This window comes from Eucyclogobius newberryi, unplaced genomic scaffold, assembly GCF_026437365.1.
Source record: "Eucyclogobius newberryi isolate DKJ021-1_F unplaced genomic scaffold, fEucNew1.0.hap1 SCAF_6, whole genome shotgun sequence".
NCBI classification, from domain to species: Eukaryota; Metazoa; Chordata; class Actinopteri; order Gobiiformes; family Gobiidae; genus Eucyclogobius; species Eucyclogobius newberryi.
In genome coordinates, this window is record NW_027316278.1 from 14,624,972 (window position 1) to 14,638,187 (window position 13,216).

Consider the following 13,216-nt stretch of genomic DNA (forward strand, 5'->3'; position numbering starts at 1 on the left):
AGTAAAAACCTCAGGGTGAACCACAGTGAAGGAGAGATCCTGCTCCCACGGACGGACCGGCTGCAGATGGTCCAGGACTTCCATTTAGATCACCTGTGAAGCCAGAGCCACTCAGGAAGAGAGACGATGGTTCAGGCCAGGCAGTTCCTCCAGGCAGATGAAGAGCAGTTTATCTAGAGTAGAGAGTGTTCCTCCAGTTGAAGAGCATCAGGGCCATGAGATGAAGAGATTGAGTTACACATGACGATATGAAGAAAGTTTTAGACAAAGGTTTCCAACTTCGGTTGAAATTTCTACCAGTGCTGATCCTGCAGAAGACTGAGGACTGACCCAAGGCCTGAGCCACACAGGATGTACTTAACTTCAGGCATGATCATGCGCAAAAAGATGCATTTTTTATTTAATTGGAGTGTGAAGCCTATTCAGACACTTGATGCCTCACACTTGGTGTAAACATTTAAGACAAACTAAATTATTTTAAAATCCTAGATCCATGGTGGCAGAAAGTGTTGAATGAGTTGTTTTGTTCAATTAGATCTCTGGTCCTGAAAAGGTTGATAGCTGGAGTTCTGCTCAGCCCAGGGAGACGAGTGTGAAGCTTGTCCAGGACCCAAAAGGAGCACAAGCCACAAGTAGCAGCCAACCCAGGGCGGCCGAGGCAGCTTATTGGCAGCACAAGTGCAGTTGAACTCTTGCTTTTGCAATTTGTGCGCAGAATTAATTGAGGTTTAATGGCTCTTTGGGATTGACCTCAACATATTTAGGCTGGTGTTATCTATGGGTTAGGTACATATCTATGTATATCTATATATATATACCTAGCCTAAATTGCCTCCATCGTGAACTGAGCTGAGAAAAACATAATTGAAACTATTATAAACACTGTATAAGAAACAAAACTCCTATTTTGCATTCTGACATTCTGACAGACAAACAAATAAGAAAAAGTGTGATGCAGCTGGGACATAATCCCTGCCCTATGCTAAGCCCATATCTATTTTAGGCTCATATCCCTGTATGACTACAAACAGTTTTAATCATTTTATAATAATATTTCTGTGTCTGTTTGCCTGGGCATGTAAAATAGAGCTCTTTACATGAAATGGACAGGTTGTCTAGAAAGATGTTTCAGTAATGTCATTAAAAAAATAATGCCCAAGTAATCCCGAGATACTCTTCACACTTTAAAGTCCATCATCACTAAATAAAGGTGAGCTTTTAATTTCCTTGATAATGACTGGACAAAAAGCCTTACATTGAGCTGCAGTTGGACATCTAAGTGCAAGGCTTTTGTGTTAAGTGTCCCCAAGATGGCCCTATACTGAGCGAAAAGGTCCAACATAAAACCCAGTAATGGGATGGTCCTCTGTGTCCAGAGTCAGTCAGTCAGCAGCAGCAGCAGCAGCAGCAGCAGCAGCAGCAGCAGCAGCAGCAGCAGCAGCAGCAGAAGAAGGCCTTGTGGGTTATACCTGCAGAGGAGCTTTGGGGCTGGCACTGTAGTGTGAAAGAGGACTGAAGGGGAGTAACAGCTGGTCATGAAAAAGCTTTAGACACAACCTGCATAAAACTAAAGCGCCAAATGGAGAGGAACTCAGAGAGACTACAAAAACATGACTACAAGTCAACAAAGTCAATACACACAATTGGTTGGGAGTATTTCAATTGATTGGTTGTTGATGAACGTAAATATGAAAGTTACTACCGAGACACAGAGACGCAGTCCAGACTGAGCCCAGTCTAAGGTCAATATAATGAGTGAAACAAATACTGCACAAATGACAAATTAAAAAAAAAACATAAAATATGTTTTTGAAACTTGTTTCACTTAAAAGTACTGCTCAAGGTTTCATGTATGGCTGTTTTGTTATATATATATATATATATATATATCCATCCATCCATCCATCCATCTTCTGCCGCTTTATCCGGGGCCGGGTCGCGGGGGCAGCAGTCTGAGCAGGGACTCCCAGACTTCCCACTCCCCAGACACTTCCTCTAACTCCTCCGGGGGGATCCCGAGGCGTTCCCAGGCCAGCCGAGAGACATAGTCTCTCCAGCGTGTCCTGGGTCTTCCCCGGGGCCTCTTCCCGGTGGGACATGCCTGAAACACCTCCCGAGGGAGGCGCCCAGGAGGCATCCGGAACAGATGCCCGAGCCACCTCAGCTGGCTCCTCTCGACGTGGAGGAGCAGCGGCTCTACTCCGAGCTCCCCCCGTGTGGCCGAGCTCCTCACCTTATCTCTAAGGGAGCGCCCAGCCACCCGGCGGAGGAAACTCATTTCGACCGCTTGTATCCGTGATCTTGTTCTTTCGGTCACTACCCAAAGCTCATGACCATAGGTGAGGGTAGGAACGTAGACCGACCGGTAAATAGAGAGCTTTGCCTTTCGGCTCAGCTCCCTCTTTACCACAACGGTCCGATGCAGCGACTGCATCACTGCAGCCGCTGCACCGATCCGCCTGTCGATCTCACGCTCCATCCTTCCCTCACTCGTGAACAAGACCCCGAGATACTTGAACTCCTCCACTTGGGGCAAGGACACCCCACCCACCTGGAGAGGGCAAGCCACCTTTTTCCGGTCGAGAACCATGGCCTCGGATTTGGAGGTGCTGATTCTCATCCCAGCCGCTTCACACTCGGCTGCAAACCGTCCCAGTGCATGTTGCAGGTCCGGGTTTGATGGAGCCATCAGGACAACATCGTCTGCAAACAGCAGAGATGAGATCCTGTGGTCCCCAAACCGGACCCCCTCCGACCCCTGACTGCGCCTAGAAATTCTGTCCATAAAAATTATGAACAGAACCGGTGACACAGGGCAGCCCTGGCGGAGTCCAACATGCACTGGGAACAGGTCTGACTTACTGCCGGCAATGCGAACACAGCTCCTGCTCCGGTCATACAGGGACCGGACAGCCCTGAGCAAAGGGCCCCGGACCCCGTACTCCCGGAGCACCCCCCAAAGGACACCCCGAGGGACACGGTCAAAAGCCTTCTCCAGATCCACAAAGCACATGTGGACTGGTTGGGCAAACTCCCATGAACCCTCGAGCACCCGATGGAGGGTATAGAGCTGGTCCAGTGTTCCACGACCGGGACGAAAACCACTCTGCTCCTCCTGAATCCGAGGTTCGACTATCGGTCGGATTCTCCTCTCCAGTACCTTGGAATAGACCTTACCCGGGAGGCTGAGGAGTGTGATCCCTCTGTAGTTGGAACACACCCTCCGGTCCCCCTTCTTGAACAGAGGGACCACCACCCCGGTCTGCCAGTCCAGAGGCACGGTCCCCGAACGCCACGCGATGTTGCAGAGACGTGTCAACCAAGACAGTCCTACAACATCCAGATACTTTAGGTACTCAGGGCGGATCTCATCCACCCCCGGAGCCCTGCCACCGAGGAGTTTGCGGACAACCTCAGTGACTTCAGCTTGGGTGATGGATGAGCCAGCCTCCGAGTCCCCGGTCTCTACTTCCTCTTCAGAAGACGTGACTGAGGGATTAAGGAGATCCTCAAAGTATTCCTTCCACCGTCCGACGACATCCCCAGTCGAGGTCAGCAGGCCTCCACCCGCACCGTAAACGGTGTTTGTGAGACACTGCTTCCCCTTTCTGAGGCGCCGGACGGTTTGCCAGAATTTCTTTGGTGCCGACCGATAGTCCTCCTCCATGGCCTCCCCGAACTCCTCCCAGGCCCGGGTTTTTGCCTCTGCGACAGCGCGAGCCGCGGCTCGCTTGGCCTGCCGATACCCGTCGATGACCTCCGGAGACCTACAAGCCAGAGTGGCTTGATAGGCCTCCTTCTTCAGTCTGACGGCATCCCTTACTTCCGGTGTCCACCACCGGGTTCGGGGGTTGCCGCCACGACAGGCACCGGAGACCTTGCGACCACAGCTCCGAGCAGCCGCATCAACAATGGAGGCGGAGAACATGGTCCACTCGGACTCAATGTCCCCAGCCTCCCCCGGGACATGGGAGAAGCTCTCCCGGAGGTGCGAGTTGAATACCCTACTGACAGAGGGCTCCACTAGACGTTCCCAACAGACCCTCACAATGCGCTTGGGTCTGCCAAGTCTGTCCGGCTTCCTCCTCCGCCAGCGGATCCAACTCACCACCAGGTGGTGATCGGTTGACAACTCTGCCCCTCTCTTCACCCGAGTGTCCAAGACACGCGGCCGGAGGTCTGATGACACGACAACTAAGTCGATCATTGACCTCCGGCCTAGGGTGTCCTGGTGCCACGTGCACTGATGGACACCCTTGTGCTTGAACATGGTGTTCGTTATGGACAATCCGTGGCTAGCACAGAAGTCCAATAACTGAACACCGCTCGGGTTCAGATCGGGGAAGCCGTTCTTCCCGATCACCCCTCTCCAGGTGTCACTGTCATTGCCCACGTGGGCGTTGAAGTCCCCCAGTAGAACAACGGAGTCCCCGGTCGGTGCACTGTCCAGTACCCCTCCCAAGGACTCCAAGAAGGCCGGGTACTCTGCACTGCTGTTCGGCCCGTAGGCCGCCACAACAGTGAGAGACCTGTCCCCCACCCGAAGGCGGAGGGACGCGACCCTCTCGTTCACCGGGGTAAACTCCAACACGTGGCGGCTGAGCTGAGGGGCTATCAGCAAGCCCACACCAGCCCGCCGCCTCTCCCCGCGGGCAACACCAGAGAAGTGGAGCGTCCAGCCCCTCTCGAGGAGATGGGTTCCAGAGCCCAAACTGTGCGTGGAGGTGAGGCCGACTATATCTAGTCGGTATCGCTCAACCTCCCGCACAAGCTCAGGCTCTTTCCCCCCCAGCGAGGTGACATTCCATGTCCCCAGAGTTAGTCTCTGTGTCTGGAGATCTGGTCGCCGAGGCCCCTGCCGTCGACTGCCGCCCAGATCTCTCTGCACCGGCCCCTTATGGATCCTCCTGCGGGTGGTGGGCCCACGGGAGGGCGGCCCCACGTCGCTCTTTCGGGCTGTGCCCGGCCGGGCCCCGTGGGGTAAGACCCGGCCACCAGGCGCTCGCCATGGAGCACCCATCCCAGGCCTGGCTCCAGGATGGGGCCCCGGTGACGCCGATCCGGGCGACGTGAACTGCCTTGATTGTGTCGTCGTCATAAGAGGCTTCTGAACCGATCTTTGTCTGACCCGTCACCTAGGACCTGTTTGCCTTGGGAGACCCTACCAGGGGCATGAAGCCCCCGACAACATAGCTCCCGGGATCATTCGGGCACTCAAACCCCTCCACCACGTTAAGGTGTCGGTTCATATATATATATATATATATATATATATATATATATATATATATATATATATATATATATATATATATATATATATATATATATATATATATATATATATATATAAATATAAATCTTTGGTCCATAAAGTTCAAATATTTTTTTTAAAATGTATGTGTAAATTTTTGTTTGCTCAAAGCCGAGACATGAACTGTAAAACTTTACACAAGACGTCACCATGAACCATGTGCTAAAAACCCCTCAAACCAAATAGACATTACTTTCTGAATTTCGGTCCAGTTAAAAATATAGAAGAGTTGATAAAGTAACAGTAAAAAGTATCCACTGAAATATGTAAGTAAAGTACAGATACTGTACCTAAAAGTGTTACTGTGTTAATAATAAAGATAAAGATGAATAATATGTTATGACATGTCATAACATGACAAACATGGTGACGTAAAAGAACTGCTTACACGTCCTTAAAAGTATCATTCTGTAGGGACAAAAGGCACAAAATAAAAAAGTCAGTTGTTTTTGTAAAATGATACATTTATAGCGTGTCGATCCTCTGGTTACATTACTACACCTTAAACTGACCCGAGAACCGGCAACAACAATCAAACAGTAAAATGATGAGACACTTAATACAGCCTCATGTGAAAGAAACTGCAGTTATATTTGCATAGCCAACAATTTTTAGTACGTCATTTTAAAATCATATTTTCATAACACAAATAAATAACACAAGAAGAAAAAATGGGCAACATAGAGTAAATAAAACCGTTGAGTGTCAGGCATCAGTGATTAAATCATAATATGGGAAGTTAATAAAAAGTTGAATTTTGCATTTTCACAAGGCGATCAAAGTAAACATGCGAGAAAACTATTTTAAAACATTTTTTTTTGTTATGTAAATAAAGCAGATATAACATCACCCACACCCTGCAACAGAAGTCAAATGTGTCTCTACTCGAAGATGAGGTGCTGCTTGTATCTGTGCAGTGAAGCTTATGATTTTCTCTTTAGTTAAAGACATTCGCCCAGCAGCAGCTAGCATGTTGACCTTGGGTTAAAACCACTAAATGGAAGAAGTCCATAAGGCTGAATAAAAGTGCATGACAGTCTGAAGTGCTAAGGCCCAGTTCAGTCCTCACTTGAATCTTCCGAGTTTTCAACAGCGTCGTCCCATGATGCTTTGCTGCCCTCCCAGCTCTTGGTCTGAGCGATAACAGCAGGGGACATGAGGACGACGCAGGCGGCCAAACCAGAGACGCATTCTGTGAACTCTTTGTCCGTGTCCCACTCGTCCGCCTCAGTGTTGTACACGTGCACATACTTCATCCTGTCGCCCCTGTCGTGAGAGCGCCCCCCCAGGATGTAAATGCGATTGTCCAGGACCGCCACCCCGGGCTCTCCGTGCCCAGCAGGCAGTGGGCTCACGACTGACCAACAGTTAGTGGTGGGGTTGAAGCATCCCACCTGAAAGACATGAGTACAGTGTTTATTACCATTTAGATCGTGTTTATTACCATTTAGATCATGTTTCACACGTGTGATATGCTGATGATTTAAGATAAAGATATCGAGAAGTTTATTATGACTGATGGAGCGGATTCAAAACATTTTATCATAGTGTGGTATTAAATGACCATACATTTTTAAAATATTGAAATGGACATGGAATATTATCAGTTATCGGTCACAAAAGCAGAAAATATCAGGTATCAAAATTGTCTTGAAAAATCCCAGTCAGATCCCTACCATTCCCATGTAGTCAGGACTCAGGACGTACTTTTTGGAATTGCTTTATTCCAAATGAGAACCAAAACTTCAATGTAAAATGGCATTATAATTCAAGAGATGTGTATATTGATATTGACATTGCATTTACTTTAGCCCTGCAGCCAAGTCGTAAGTAATAAATGATAAAGGCCAAGTAACAAGCCTATAAAAGATCTTTACCGTCACAACATCTTGGCGATACCCGTGCTCATCATTACTCCCCCCGATGACATAAACTCGCCCATTCGCTGAGGCCGTGCCGTGCCAGGCTCGCTCCACTGGCCCCTGTGCACACTCTGTCCAAGCGTTCGCTGCAGGGTCATAGCAGAAGGTCTCTTTGAGGTAGGTCATCCCTCTTCGACCACAAGTGGTGTATATTCTTCCATCAGCTGTGGCTCCAGCGTGTGCATAGACCTGCGCAACATGTGTGTCCATTAGTCATTTCAAGTGCCATTAAAGTGCATGTGACAGAAGCTCAGGTTATTCCAATTATGACTTAGTTTGGTGAGATAAAACTGCCTCTGTGACGTCATCAATAAGTGACATTCCATTAAAAATGCAAGAACAATTTACACACAATTGATTTAAACAACCATCTAATAATAAAACCAGGAAGCTTTTAATATTACCTCAAAAGTACGTATTCTAAAATCAGTACTGGAACTATAGACTGCACCTAATCTAAGGCTGGAACTGGAAAAAGGCCAATCATGGGGCGTTTATAGCACCATCTTGTGCACAGAGGCAGCATCACATGACCAGGGCGAGCCATACCTCCCGTTTTAGAGGCGCTACATATTCCCATCTGTTGGTGTGTGGGTCGTAGCGCTCCACAGTGTCCAGTTCGTTGCTATAATCTCGACCTCCAATGGCGTAAATGTGTCCACCCGCCACGCACACACAGTGGTCCGCATGCTGGCGCTGCAAAGGCTGGATAGGGCACCAGCGGTTGTGGCGGGGGTCAAACCTGGGCATGGAATGACAAAAAACACAGTAAATAACCTATAAGTGATTCACAAACTGTTAAGTCAGCCAGGCGTCTGTTGGGCCAAGACAAAAAGCAAATACCATAAATACAACAATGTTTTTTTTCTTATATTTAATTTGACAAATTCAAGAGTCATTTGTCAGAAGTCTGGACTAAGACTTGGGACTTGACTTGGACCAGTGACTCTGGACTTGACTTAAGACCTGGAGCTTTGACTTAAAAAGACTTGATGCTTATCTGCAAAAAAAAAATGTGTTTTGAAAACTCTGAGATGTAAACTCTGAGATGTGCTTTCAGTGTTTAATTTGACAAGAACTGACAGGAACAAGTCTCTCACCTTTCTATCTGTGACCAGAACATTTTAAAGAGGAACATTTACAGAAATCATATTAATTGATACAAAAAAATAGTAGTTGTCTTCAGTTATTTTGTATAAAGACTTGAAATAATTTGAAATTCAAAGCATAACCCGGACTTAAAGCCAAACAATGACTTGGTCCCACCTGTCATTTATTAAAAATAGATACATTTTATCTTATTTCAGAGACGACTAATTCAGTGAGTACAAACAACATCTCACCTCCAACAGCGAGTCTCGGCTCTAAACCGCCTGGTGTTCTTGTCTCCTCCGATGAGGTACACAAAATTATTGAGCACCGCAATGCCCTGGTTGGACATCTGTGGACCAGGCGCCGCATTCAGAGTCCTCCACTCGCCCCAGCTCGGGTGATACACCTGAAACAGAGGCTCCGGGTCGATGTACGGGATGGAGCAAAACATGCCGCCGAAGCCCAGGATACAGTGAAGCGTGGAGCGCGGCTGCGTCAGAGGACTTTGCAGGACGGGCTGAAGGATTTCCAGCTCGTGATATTTAAGAGCTTCGGACACCAGGTCCTTCAGAGGACACAAACTGAGTCTGCTGTGCAACCTCTCCAGTATGTTCTTCTCAATCAGACAGAAGCGCACCGTCTCCAGCATTTTCAAGTTGTCCTTCAAAATGGAACAATAAACAACAACATGATTAACTGAAGCAGGAAGGGATTTTCTGTGAACTCCTCGTCTCCTCGTTGTTTCTCCCTCCCAACTCAACATCCTCCCAAATAGGGCTGATTAATCGTGACAAGTCAACTATAAACGAGAACCATAATAACGTAGTTAATAATTATATCAAATTTATTTTCAAAACTAGACACTCATTTGAGCAAGTATCAATACTGAACAACTTTGATACAGTGATAGAATGATCTTGAATAACTTGTTATATTTTATAAATATATTACATTTATTATTATTTACATATCAAGTCTGTTGTCTAAAAAATAATGTTTAAAAAAAATATTATCATCATCAATATAGTATTGAAATTAATATCGAATATCGAGCCTATTCTCAGTTTTGACGAGTTTGAAATGTTTGTATTTCAACTACATTTTAGTATTTTAACATGTCAACAACACTAATTTTAAATCTTACTCTTAAAGTTTAGTCTAATATTGTATAAATAGTTTGACTTAAACCTGGGGCACCTAATTTTCACGCCACAAAAGGAGGAAGTAGTTATTTAAATCTAGTTGCTGGTTCTCACAAACTCTTTGTTCATTCATTTCAGGCGCGTGTTTTAGAACTGCTGTTTTCAGACGGTGAAGTGCAACTAGAGTGGACGCATCAAGTGTGTTTGCAACTCCTATTTCTAGCTAGACGAGAGATAAAATACTGAATTATTACATGCAGACAGCGTGCAGCGGCCTCATTCACAAAGAAAACACTAAATTTACCCATTTACAAAAACAGCTTTACGTCTGCTGTTAATAGTTGTTATTTTAATTCTATGTAAACTTGATAACTGTTCTTGTACTCTCTACTTTCCCTTAAGTATACATTTGACAGCAGCACTTTTCGGAGTACATTTCAGCCATGCAGTTTTTGTTTATAGGAGATCTTCAACTGAAAGTGTTTGAAATGTCTAAAATCTGTTCTTTTCTTCTGTATCTGCCTCTGTATCTTCCTGCGTTGCACCAATGAAATTTCCCCATGTGGGACAATAAAGGAATATCTTATCTTATCTTATGTAACGGCGCACAGGGTTCACAGGACATTCCCACTACTCTCTCCACCCCTGTTCTGCTGTTTCGTGTTCCCCTCATGTGTTCTAATGATGTGTTCTAATGCTGGAAGAGCGGACACACCTGCTGACTGACCTGGAGGTACACCTGGTCAGTCTCCACCTGCTCTGGGCTGAAGTGAAAGTGCAGCGCCGCCTCGTACACCTCGTTCTCACTGTTCACTTGGAGCTCGTTACTGCTCAGGGCCCGGTACACCTCCTCTTGGGGCAGCTGTCGGTACACATCGGCCCGGGACAGGTTCTGGATGTTCTTGAGGAGGTAAGAGTGGACCCGGGCTTTGAGCTGCTCCAGTCCGTACACATCGGCGAGATGGTGAACCTCTAAAATGTTGGTCTCATCCAGCCAGGAAAAGAGGAAGTCGCAGCAGAAGCCAATGACAATCTCAAGCTGTTCAAAAGAGGTCAAAGTTAATAAATAATGTCATCCGGGTAAACCTCATAGTCCCTCATATAACCATGGTTCAATTCAGAGGTGGCTAATACTCAATTCACTCAATTCAATGTACTTGAGCAACTTGAAGAAACTGTACTTTTCAGAGTTTTCAGAAACCATATTTTTACTCTTACTCAAGTATTTTTTCAAACAGTTTTTTTTAAACTTGATTAAAGGTTTTGGTTCCTCTTCGCTAAGTCTATGATGGTCAACATTAATTGCTGCAGGCTTTTACATCTTATCTTCAGGTATGATTTGTTTAGGCACTTTGTCTTGGGAAATACCACATTTTTCTGGATTAATTAATGTCAAATCATAAATCATATTTTACATACATGTTACATCCAAGCTGTTACTCAGTGCTCAAGCATCAAGTTTCTCCAAAAATGTCTTCACTCTTGAGCAATTATTTTGGCCACCGCCTCGTGTTACTTCTCCTTCAGTAATATTGTTTTAAAGTAAGGTTACGCTTACTTGAGTTGTCAGTTAAATTACAGTAGGGAATTACCACAAGAACTTTCACTCTCTGCCCCTCGTTGCTTCTCTCAAAGGCTTATTCTTAACAGAAGACCATTACCTGTAACAGAGTGGCAGCGACCAGAACTTCCTGGACACATTCCAGGTCTAACTCAATCTCTGAAGTGTAGATGTAGTCAAGTATTTTCTTCATGGCTACGTGTGTCACTCCATGAATTGGGATCTCATTTTGTTGTGTCTCGCGAAGCCCTCCAGCTAACATCCCTCTAGAAACACATAAAGTTAGTCTCACAACAGAATAATATTTATGTATAAATGTATATTGCAGGTTGAGTTACACATTCAATCTCGAAAGCTATACATTTTTATTGGCATATGACATTATAAATTAAACCACATTTTTGCAAAGAAAACAGTGATTAGTCAGTCAAGAGTAAATCTGGAACATTCAATAAACCAAGTAATGCAAAAAATATTTTTGATAATTTTGATATTAGATATAAATATTTTAGAGCAAAACATTTTTGTCATGTTGTCATGTCATGTTTTGTAAGCTCTAAAACAAATATTAACAGCCAAAACATAATACAACAAGATTTATCCATATATGGGCTAAGTCCAAATGTTTTACCTTCTTTGTAAAAATTATGTTTTCAAAAAATGATGTAAGATGGTTTTCCATACATGTCTATGTTGTCAGGGAAAAATAAGTGTTTTCCTAACAAGTCCTAGAGTTGTAAAGAGAGGCAGGAGTCAGTAGTTTATTTCCCGTCAGTCTGACCTTGTGACTGGACTCAACACAAGGTCAGCTGTACTATGAGCAGAGCAAACCACCTCTGTGACCCCAGTGACCAAGGAAACTGATCGTGTTTGGATGACACTCGTCATAGATAGAGATAACCACATAGAAATGTCAACAGTGGTACAAATGTCTTAAATATATATAAAAAGACACTTTGAAATGTTTAATTTCCAATTACTTTAGTACATTAGGACTGCACCCATGAATTAGGTCAATAGTTAGTCCCAATGTCTTCCTCTTCAGGACAGTGAATACATATACAAAGATTAAGAAGCAGCAGTGGTTGAGCAGGACCATGGGCAGGACCATGGGCAGGACCATGGGCAGGACCATGGGCAGGACCATGAGCAGGACCATGGGCAGGACTATGGGCAGGACCATGAGCAGGACCATGAGCAGGACCATGGGCAGGACTATGGGCAGGACCATGAGCAGGACCATGAGCAGGACCATGGGCAGGACCATGGGCAGGACTATGGGCAGGACCATGAGCAGGACCATGAGCAGGACCATGAGCAGGACCATGGGCAGGACCATGAGCAGGACCCTGAGCAGGACCCTGAGCAGTACCTGAAGTAGTCACAGGAGGCAGCCAGCAGGATCCGGTGAGCCTGGATGGGTCTGTCCTCCACCAGCAGCACCACATCAAACAGCAGCCCGGACTGTCTGAGCCCCAGCAGGCCGTCCAGGAGGCTGCAGAAGTGGGACGAGCTCCAGAAGGTCTGTCGGCCCTTGCGGCTACTGCTGGAGGACCTGGGCCGGGCTCCCATTGGACTCAAGTCTTCAGCCATGGCAGGAAACTTGTACTCAGGCTTCATTTCGCGATCTGTCGAGAGGCAAACGCATTCGTACTCTTTATGTAAGTGGCATGCCCCCAAAAGGAACACAGACACAAGGCTGTAACTGTCTGCCAAGCTAAAGGCTAAAGCGTTATAAATACCTGCACAGAAGGCCAGCGAAAGACAACAGTCTCAGAGCTTACATACACTCACCATTATGTTGGGAGAAATACCTCTTTTAATGCTAATACATGAAATCATCGCGATTAACTAAAACAAAATCAGACCGAGCTTTAAATAAATAGCGCAGAAAAACAAGCCACAATGCAGCAAAGTCAAGAAGCTCAAAACCACCTTCAGGTAAATGTCCACAACGTCGTCCATGTGTATTTAGATGATCGATTAACGACAATTATTAAAAGGAATAAAGTGAAAGCAAAAGCCTGTTGATTTTTGACAACTGTTTACTTTTTAGAGTCAAGCGATAACGACATCAAAAGCTGATTGGTCAATGCTGTCACAAAAGGACCTGGCTGTTTCCGGATGAACGTCCAATCACAAGTTTTCTTTTTACACGGGCACTTCATTTAGAATTAAGATGTTT

The 13,216-nt window shown here is 45.6% G+C and overlaps 1 protein-coding gene across 3 annotated transcripts; it reads right to left on the reverse strand.

Moving 5' to 3' along the window:
• Window positions 1-6,155: 6,155 nt before the first annotated feature.
• On the reverse strand, window positions 6,156-13,083 carry klhl22 (kelch-like family member 22). 3 transcript variants are annotated; one of them, XM_072433029.1, is made up of 8 exons: window positions 12,967-13,083; window positions 12,404-12,659; window positions 11,132-11,297; window positions 10,186-10,509; window positions 8,580-8,989; window positions 7,786-7,978; window positions 7,192-7,425; window positions 6,156-6,708 (listed from the first exon to the last, which is right to left on the reverse strand). In XM_072433029.1, exons 2-8 carry the CDS (start codon window positions 12,649-12,651, stop codon window positions 6,373-6,375), a joined length of 1,911 nt encoding a protein of 636 aa, XP_072289130.1. In that variant the 5' UTR covers window positions 12,652-12,659; window positions 12,967-13,083; the 3' UTR covers window positions 6,156-6,372. The 3 variants fall into 3 exon arrangements, with proteins under 3 accessions (XP_072289130.1, XP_072289131.1, XP_072289132.1); XM_072433030.1 differs by lacking the exon at window positions 12,967-13,083 and adding an exon at window positions 12,774-12,849; XM_072433031.1 differs by lacking the exon at window positions 12,967-13,083 and having other exon boundaries at window positions 6,158-6,708; window positions 10,198-10,509; window positions 12,404-12,728.
• Between the last annotated feature and the right edge of the window lie 133 nt (window positions 13,084-13,216).